The 10,378-nt window shown below is 38.1% G+C and overlaps 1 protein-coding gene across 6 annotated transcripts in view; it reads right to left on the bottom strand.

Moving 5' to 3' along the window:
* Nucleotides 1-4,451: 4,451 nt before the first annotated feature.
* Nucleotides 4,452-10,378, bottom strand: part of KCNC2 (potassium voltage-gated channel subfamily C member 2) — a gene marked incomplete at both ends in the record, with an annotated part of 110,914 nt that continues 104,987 nt past the window's right edge. For 4 of the 6 annotated variants that reach the window (XM_080619049.1, XM_080619050.1, XM_080619052.1 and 1 more), the window contains one exon: nt 6,670-6,806. In XM_080619049.1, coding sequence (XP_080475175.1) covers nt 6,670-6,806 — 137 coding nt within the window. Of the gene's footprint in view, nt 4,818-5,922; nt 5,985-6,669; nt 6,807-10,378 lie in introns of those variants that run through there. The other 2 variants (XM_080619051.1, XM_080619053.1) reach the window with 2 other exon arrangements.

Here is a 10,378-nt window from a genome sequence, read left to right as displayed (position 1 = left end):
CGCAGTTATATACACCAGATTCCGTAACAGCTGGAGAAAACCATGTCTTTCAGTACCCTCCTTTCCAGTGTTTTAGTTCAGTAGAAACCTGATTTTTCATTCTGGCAAAATGCAGAAAGTACTTCTAGACAATAGCATTGTTTTAAGACTTTCAGAGAGCCAAACAGTGCATTGTACCAACACTCATAGGCATGAAGAAAATAAGATTTTCATAAACCCTTGGTGCTTTATTGAGTCACAAAGCAAGGACATGCATGTAAGGAACTGCAAATCTATATTTAGCATCAGCCTAACAGGATAATGTGGCTATGGTTTCCTATTCTCAGATAGATGGAATTTTGCATTGTTTCACTGCAAAGGCCAAGCTCCTTAAATAAGTTGGATCTTGCTGCTTTTGCAAATAAGCAAGGTCAAGGGAAATAACTTCCACTTTCTTCTTTTGGTGGTTCATTATTTTATGCAGGTCTAATACTGCTCTGAGGAAGCCAACACAAATCAGCTGCTTTCCCTGTTTTAAAGAATGGGCGCTTGTACCATTCTGCAAGACAAAGATGGATTGCAGCCATCTATTACAGCCTCAGTATTTCCCAAGCAATATCCATTTCATATTACAATTCATGTTTACAGGAGTCACAACTATTCTACAGAGAAAACATTTAACTTAAAATAGTCCCCACTTAGGGAGAAAACTAAGAGCTTCATGTGATATTAAAATGCAGCAACACTCTAACCAGATGTAGAGTGTAAAATGAACCTATCCTGAAGTTTTGGTATAGCTTATCTGTGACCCTGTGACCCTGGTCTTAAACTGATATCCAGTCTTCCACCTGCAAATAATACCAGAGATGTTACACTAAATGCATTACATTTTGATGCCAAATTTTCAAAAAGAGTCCACCTCCAATTTCATCTCTTTAAATATGCTAGAATATTGCCATCTGTGAATGCGAAGCTGTGAAAGTGTGAATCTGAAACCTGTCAGCTGCTCACCAACACACTCGTCAGAAAAAATGCAAGGCTGAGTTTTGGGGATGAGGTTGCAGAAGGTGGTGAGAGCCAGAAAGCAATGAGAAGCCACATGTAGACCAGGCTCAGGGTACTTCCACAGGCAGCACCGCAGAGCACTGCTGCATCTTGCTGAAGCTCACCCCTGCATTCCCGCAGAGCCGGCATGTGACAGATCTCCATCTCTGGGGCCAGGAATCAGACGCTTCTGCAATTTCAATATATCCCAGAGATATTCGGTTAAGGAAGAGGGAAGTGCTGGTAATGGCACACCAGCTAGATAACCAATACCCAACACTAACATCTCAGTATTTGCTCATGAGCCAACTCTCTACTTTAAAACCACCAATAAATAACTCATCTCCTTAAAAATTAAATAAATAACAAGTATTTCCAAGGGGAAAATAATGTATTGTAAAAATATTAATATTACCGATAACTTTATCCTCATAGAAACTTTGGGGATTTTGTAATTCCTTCTTACTCAGTATTCAAAGGCTCTATTATGGAATTGTTCAAGACACTGCTTGTAATACAGCATATTAATATATTTATTTTCTCTTTTTAGTAGCAGTTTTCCATTCCAATTTCCTTTATCTAACTTTGGCATGATTTATTCTGATGATAAAATGCCCTCCTCTTTCATATAGTTAATTCATTCATGACTATTAAAATTCATATCATCACATTAAATATGCTGGCAAGTTTGCTCATGTCAGATTGGTCCCTTCCCCCTCTAGTTGTCAGTAACCCATTTGAACAGAGGCTTCCTTAAATTTCCTCCCCTTTCAACAGTGTTAATTTAATCCAAACCTTCGGTAAGAGAACTTTCAGGGACAATAATCTTTTCACGCATGAAAAAGCTCCCTGACACACAGTATTATACTAATTATCATTAGCTGCATGCTTCTTAGCAATTCTGGTGCCAGTTTACAGTACACACCTATAACACTTGTAGTACAGTGCCTCAAAATTTTCTGGAACAGCAAAGTTTTCTCAGTGCTGAATGAGGCTCCAGAAGGACAATAACTGTGTTCAAAGCCCAAAAGTGCCATAATCTACTCTTTCCACAATACATCACAGCTTTTGGTCTCTGCACCAGCCCTGCTTTTGCAATCGTGTATCTTTCAGAAAGATCTTTTACACTTTGACTTTATAACTTTAATGGGTGTACAAGCAACAGTCTTTTTGGTAAATTGTCTTAATGGATGCATTGCTTCTAAATTCATTGCTTATTTATCTAGTTTCGACTTCCAACCTTCAAGTCTTATACAAGGGTTATATAAGGTTTTGGATTCTTAAAGCAGCCCAGAAATGTCTACAACCACCCTTTGGTGAGTATTTGGTTCTGAAAATGCCCACACTCACACAGCACCTTTGTGCTTGACCCAGAACTCTTCCTCCAGGTGCAGTTTTGCTTCTGCAGGGCCGAAGACCTCTGGGGGATCAGACAGACCTCTGCATAAACACATTGCATTGTGAGGATGTCCTTTACCTACTTATTTTTAAAGTATGGCCAAAAGAGGAAATTAATGCAGATGTGCTGCCCAACCTTCACATAGTGAAGTTTAGGTTCAAAGCCTTCCTCAGTTTGAGAAAGTTAAACCTTGGTGGCCTACCCTCCATTTTCACTCCAACTTGGGCCGAGAACAGGGAAGAACAGGAAAGGGCTAGTCTTTGACAGCTGGTGGTTAAACCACCTTTTCCTCTTAGAACAGTCAAATTTGGGTTGTAGCCCCAAGACACATGAATAGTTAACAGACTCACCATCAGCTTGTTCTCCAGATGTGTTTTAAAAGAAAGCATTTAAACATGGGCTTGATTCTCTAGGTGAAAAATAAGCAGCTGCAATCAGGATATTCTGGACTCAAGGTTAACACTTTGTGTTAGTGGAGGTCTACCCAGGCTCTAGATCCTTACCATCCTGAGGCAGTAGAAAATGTCAGATACCATGTGACTGTCCCTGTTTTCTACAGTCTTGCCCAACAAAAAGTACCACCTTGTCTGCCTCCCATCTGGGGCTCCTCACCAGCCCTATGTAGCACTGAGGAAAGCCAGACAGTTCTCACCTGTGTGACTGGAGTTGGCGGTGTGCCTTCTCACTATACGTCTTCTTCATGTGGGTACTGCTCACAGGTCACAGTATAGACAACTTCTAACCTTCGGGCAAAATCAGCACATTGAGCTTTTTTGGCATGTTACTATAATACACTTTCAAAATCTGAACATCTCTTGATCCAGTTTTCTGGAATCTTTCTTACATTCCAGCACCTCTTCCAAAATACTGTGGTAACAGCCTCTCAGATTGTGTGTACAGCTGTACTAGCTTCCTTACCCCTCTCAGACACTCTGCTCAGATATGAAGGGATTTCAGTAATTGCCCCAAATACAGTATTGGATTAGAAGTTTTAGGCAGCCATTCATTACCTCCTTTTTAGGTTGACTTCACTCTGGAATGCAATAAAACTTCAATGAGTATGATAACAGCTAACCAAATTACAACTTCCACACAATGCGTGGGGTCATTAACAGGAAGGATGATTTTAAATTGTTTTAGTAGTCAGCTCATGCTAGTTTTTTAATTAGCTCCTTATGCACCCCAAGAAACTGGTTTGAGAATTGGGATGGCCAGTGGCACGCAAGGGACCGATACAGCTAAAGAAAGAGCATGAGCCACTTCAGAAGATATGTTCCAAGTTCCTCCCCAGGTCTTTTGCCTTTTATTCTCCAATTCAGGTATTACATTTCCACTGGTTTCCACCAGGATTGTGCATGCACCTTGACATGTTCACAGAAGTTCCACGATACAGAGTTTCACAACTGGGACAGGTCCCTACAGTCAGGACACCAGGGTGACAAAAACAGATTCTGGAGAATTTCCCACTGAATAGGGTGGAAAGAACATAATTACCACGTCGTAGCACTACAATGCCTCATAATAAACATAGAATAGACTAGATCCATTTATCACAAAAAATCACAGAAAATAACTGATCAAAGAATATCTCTTTTATGTAAAATATACATTTGTAAGATATAATTTTAATACACCTTTTATACTTATTGACGTTGGGTTTGCAACACTGAATTTGAATGAAAAAAAAAAAAAAAACCAAAATAGACTCGCTGCCAGACTTTTATTTCTCATAATACTTATAGTTTGAGGTAACAATGAAAGACTGTGTGCTGTGAACAAAGTCAGTGATGTTTGTCTGCAGTCACATTTTTGTTATCAAAGTGAAAAGTAAACTTAAGACTTGGCATGTACACTAGAATTCATACAAATATAGGTCATGGCAAACTGAGGACTTATGCAAACCTATTCTGCTCATATTTGTGACCGCTGCAAAATATACCATTATTATGACAGAAGTCAAGACAGATGTACTTTACATCACTATCATTATTAGGTGTGTGTCTTTGTACGATTCACAGCACAGCTTACTGCAGGAACCAGGAAGTGGGAGCAGGGGTGTGGGTCTTTGCATGGAGCCTTAGCAATGATGACTTGAATTCAGCTTTCCTTGATATAGATAAAAACTGATATTCCATGCACACACGTTTTATTTACAGCTGACTCATCAACAGTGATTAGTCACCCCTTCCTCTGGCAGCAGTAATTACAAGCAGTCTTTAATCTTCTTTAACAAGCTCTACTTCTCACGTAAGTCTCAGTGATCTCCTCAAGGCGCGAGTTGTTTATCACGGCCCATTCAGCAGCAGCAGTCTCTTTCCAGTACAGTCCTTGGTATGGCTAAATTCCATTGTCCCTTTTTCAGCAGTCAAAAATCCATGATAAATTCTGTACAACACTGTAGTTAATATAACAGCAGCACCAGATATTATATTAATTCTTTTGCTAAAAGCTGTTTGCAATTATCTCTCTATTGACAGTATTTTACCAAAACTATATCAATGTACATCTCTAAATATCAGAAATGTATACTTTGATAAATACATTATTGTACAATAATTCTGACATGCAGGTCATGCTATCGGGCTAGGCTATATATGGAAGAACATGTTATATGCTCAACAATAAGTTATATTTCTTTCCCTGACAAAAATTAAAACATGACAATCAGGTACTATTCAACAATCTCAAGGATCTCTTAAGATTGTGGTTGTTATGGTCTTTCCCATATAGTTCTAAAACTCTATAGTTTAGGGTATTTTTTCCTCACCAGCCCAGAACATCAAATCTGCCATTGCATTGGTCCTGTTGCATAAACAGAGGTTAATATTGAAGGAAAAAGCCACTAGAGGAGATACAGTTTCAAAACTGTAACAAATGCTGGTTGCTAGAAGGAAGACTGATGCAATAGGCAACCAGTCACTACTGTAAAGCCGCTACTAAATCCCACTGGAAAAACCTACAGAGTGCTCACATGAGTTAGTCTAGACAATACTAACTTGCACTTGAAAAATATATATATTTGTGTCTATACACATAAGTATAGTCCATGTGAAAAAAAAATAAATTAAAAAAAAAAAAAAAAAAAAGAGAAAAGGAGAAAAATGTCCTTAGTTAACCTTAAAAGATGGGGGCATTTTAACAGTATCTCTGTGCTTTATGGAGACAGATGGAAAATACAGTAGACAGGTTGCAAAACAGACAGACAAACAACGTACAGGACAAAGCACCTCAAAAAAGACTGACTGAAGAAATTTTTGAAGCTCATGAGCCAGAGGTATAAGTCTGGTCAAAAATCTGATTTGAGAACTACTCCCCTCTTACAGTAGTACAAAAGAGCCCCCAATAGTCTTCTCAATTTTACTTGGCACTCAGCCTCTGAAAAGGTTGAAGAACCCTGGAGCAGAGAAATTACTACAGTACCAAGCAGCACTTGCTAGCTTAAAATTGCAAGTCTGGATGGCGTTTACCTTTCTTGCATGTTTTGTGCCTTCCCCAAGCCATTAAGAAAGAGATCTGGCTTCTGCTTGCGTGTAACCAGTAATGACAACCTCTTTGCAGTTATCTGTGTGCAAACAACCGGAGACATTCAGAACTCTGATACAGCAATCCAGTACCGAAGTTAATCACAAAATAAAGCCATTTATAAACAAGTAGATTGTTAAAAAATAAAGGAAAAGGTTAAACAAAGAAAAACAATCCCACATGCAGACCAGTTTATCAGTGCTTTCATTTCAGCAGGATGGTACAATGTGAGAACACACATCCAGAGCTCTCTGTGGTCTCCACAGTCAGCAACACTGCTTGTCAGGTGATGGAGACAGGATGGTCCATGCAAATGAGCAGACCCTTCACAGTAGACATCTTCAGAATGGATTAGAGTCACAAGAAATGGAAGTTCGATGGAGTGACTGATAATTAGTTGGAAGCACGTTATTTTAAGTAATTATCCCTGAAAATATGCTTATTTATTGAATATACCGGCCAACAGCATCCACTAACTGTCCTTTTATTGCCACAGTAAAGCAGGACCATGTAGTAGATAAAAGGAGAACCACTACCTTGGGTAATCTTTAAAAGCCAAGATAAAAATCTTCAGCTACCCAAGTGGCATTTCTTACTACTGACAGTTATTATCATGCAGGAGTTATACCATATTTGTGGAGCCTATGGTTAATGCTACATTTATTTCCACTATGTGGTAAACAGTATTTGAATTAATACTATGTAGCCGATTGATGCCATCTGCTTTACAAGATGGAAGGAATGGGAGACCGAGAGCGCCTTAGAGGACAAGGTGAGCTGTAGGGTGATGTTACTGGAGACAGTCGCAGAGCATTGCCTGTCAAGCCAGCTATGCTGTTTAAGCTTCGAGATTTTTCATAGCCTTGTATGAGAAAATGCACAAACATCAGTTGAATTCAGCCAAAAATATAGACAAAGACAAACAATACAATGTAATGTAGTCCAAGGAGCTATCTGAGACTCAGGGAATCTGCCTGCAAAAGAACTCAATGCTGAGATGCATTACTACCAAAAAATAATAATAAATGAAATTGTTTACAAATTGATGCAGCTATTCTTTCCCAGAAAATTAAACAGACTGCCACACAAAAGGTCTGATCTGCTCTCCCACACCCCATCTTGCACTCAATGCTGCTCTGCTGGCTTCAGCAGGGTTGCATAGAGCACAGGGTAAAGGATCCCAGCAGGGTTATTGGGTGAGCTATCTATCTGGTTAAGCATAATTAAAGCTCCATTAAGACAGACTATAAAAATTGTTAGAATTATGTAATCTCTGCTAAACTCAATTCCTAATAAAGGATACTTTTTCTTTAAAAATAAAGAAAACAAACCCCAGATAAATTGTATACAGTATGTGTAAATCATTTCTGCAGAGGATTGAATGGTAATACGCAAAAGAAGCTCCATCCTCCAAAATATTAATCCTAAAACTTTGTGTCTAATACTAATGTATAATAAGATAGCATATTAAAGTATAATAAGATAGCAGAGTCTGACATATTTGTAAATGACTCCTGATTGACAAATTTAAAACACCATATATGTGCTCCTTCTCCAACTGACTCCAATGAAATAAACGTTATTAGTCCACAGAGGTCAGTAGTAAATAATTATGCATCAAATGAGGCAGCACATAATGCTTCACAATTTGGAGAGAACATTGCACGTGCAGAGATTTCTGTTCAAATACACTGTGAGCTCTAGCTATCTACTTTTTGCTGCATATAGATTGTTTTTACCTCATAAAGGCTATTCTGTAAAATGACAGAAAAGCATTGCTATTCACTGCATCACTATCTTCATATTCAAGGATCTTCAATAGCACCTGAATAAACCCACTTATGAAAAAAAGGCCTGGTCCATCAGTCTGGAGGGAGATACCAGCAAGGAAATACAATGAAGATGGAGCTGGACAGGACCTCACTGCTCAAGTACATGGATACTGCTTCACTGCAAGCATAAGTCTTGTTGATTTCAATGGCACTACCTATTTCCTTGAAGACAAGCATGCATCTAAGCATTTGTCAGTTTAAGACATGCAGGAATAAAATGCTTTCAGTGAAATACTAAGACTTGTCCCACAGAAACTCTAAAATGCCAATGACGATACAGCTAAACATCACACTGGACGTTACCAGACAGAGAGTTGTTAGCAGCTCAAAAAAAAAAACAAACTTATGTTTTATGTTCTCCCCTAATGACAACATATTTCTTATGTAGTGAGAATCGCATACTGTAAAACTATACTTTAAGCAAACATATAACCTCATGTCTGCTAAAACGTTGTGCAGTGCTCTCTCCAGATTGCAAAGGCAGGCTAGACTGTGATGCTTCACAGGCTTCTGATACATTTCAAAAACAGCCTCCAGTTTCTGAGTTTCTATCAGCATTTACACAGATTAGAATCATGTTTGAAAGGGGAATCGAGGAGAAGCACAATGCTAGTGTATACTTTTAACCTCCCCTGTAAACATAAAGCTTACAAAAAACAAAATAAGTCAGGTAGACTTTCATTACACAGGAAGTAGGAAAGTATGTTTTAAAAATATTTTTCCTGCAACTTTTCTAATGATAAAAGCAAAGAACTGATACAGGAAGGTGGTAAAGATGACCAGGAACTCCTAAAAAATAAAAACCAGATACACAAGATGAACAGAGGCATGATTCCAAATTGGTACTTTCCAGGTATTTTGGTGGGGTTTCAATCAGCTCCGAATCAGTGTCATCTTAGAGATGGATATAAGGTGCAAATGCAAAAACCTTAAAAAAAAAGATAATTGAACACGACCAAGAAGCAAAAAAGGAATCAAATGAAGGGGAAAAAATAAGATGAAAAAGTAGTAGACTTGATGTGTGAATTAAATTCAAGTATTCAAAATCATTTGGATGTTGCTTGAAGATGGTTTGTTCTCATGAGCTAACCTTTTTACTCTGTATAAAATAAACTTGAAAGCCAGTGGCTAAAACATTTCAGCCTAAACTAAGGTTATCATCAGAGCCACCAGAGCCAGTCAAAAAGCATATTTCTCATTGAGAAACTGTCAGTTCTGAACTCAAGCCCAATTTTTCCAGTAAAAGCTATGAAACAATTTTCTCTTGAATCTAGATTTTGAAATTAAAATGTTCAGGTGATCCCAGTATAAAATATGTTTTATTGTTACATAATGAATGATTATTATTATATATGATTGTTACACGTTATATGGTTTTCTTATTATGTTCCATTTCTTTAGTAGCTGCTGGGTAACTTATTATTTCTGATCTGTTGTTGTAACTTATTATTTCTGATCTGTTGTTTCTGATCAGAAATAGTAGATCTGTTTCTGATCTACTGCCAAGTGAACAGCACTCAAAACATTTATACTAATATTCCTAAAAGAAGTCAAGAACCTTCTCTTGCGAGATGCCATGGCGATCTGCATAATTCAGGTGTTCCTGACCTCCTCAAAGACTGGACTCTTACCATTAGAGATATTTTAAATAATCCTAGTTGTTTAGAATACAGTGTAAGACCTATACACAGTGTAAGGCATCCTAAATCTGTGCAAAAACATGTTTACCACAAAGTCCCATGTAATCTAAGCATTAAATGTGGGAATATGTAAACCACAGGAGCATAGAGGCAATCATACTCTTTAGAAATACCGTACACATTAAACTCTGGCTGCATATCTGATTCACAGGTTTAACCTACTGAGCTCATGCTTTTGAAATGTGAAAAGAGCATTTGCAGAATAATACAAGAGAATTCCACTAGGGTCTATGGCTGGCTGGGACAGCTATGTTTGCTGAACATAAAGCATGGTTAAAAAAAGCGGGGGGGACAGGATGGGGGGACAGCAGAAAAATCTCAGCCAGAAATATCTGTCCAGGGCCACATGGCTACTCTAGATGAACCCTGAGATGAATGACTGCACATAAGCACTCAGGAATGTGAAACTTGTCAGAATGATGCAATTTGCCAAGAAACCAAAGCAATTTTTATCTAAGGAAACTGCAACACTTTTACTGGCACTGCTGATTTTGGGGCTATGCTCTAAGGTTATTAGGTTTGTAGCCACACCATCAGTCACATGGGTGATACATATAAGGACAGAAGGTTTTGCAAACTCTGCCTGGGGAATCCAATCCTACTGAACAGTGACTAATGAGAATTGAAGAGGATGAATAACTAGAAAGGCATTTTTAGCACCTTGCAAGATCAAACATTGTTTACTGTAGTTGAATTCTGGCAGGGGTCGACAGTTACCTCTTAGCAGCAGTGGTGTATTACAAAGAGGAAACATTTTGTGGCACTATAAACTCAAACTTTTCTTTGAACAAATCTAAACAGCATCTTATTATATGCTTTATTGTGTTCAGAACAGAAACATTGCCTACTTCTGACATTTCAACCTTTCAAGTGTAATTTATTCAGCTGTAATTTTTAATGAG

The sequence above is a fragment of the Psittacula echo genome (assembly GCF_963264785.1).
Source record: "Psittacula echo genome assembly, chromosome: 1".
Classification (NCBI taxonomy): Eukaryota; Metazoa; Chordata; class Aves; order Psittaciformes; family Psittacidae; genus Psittacula; species Psittacula echo.
The sequence above is the reverse complement of the archived record's forward strand: the minus strand, read 5'-3'. Positions and strand labels throughout refer to the sequence as shown.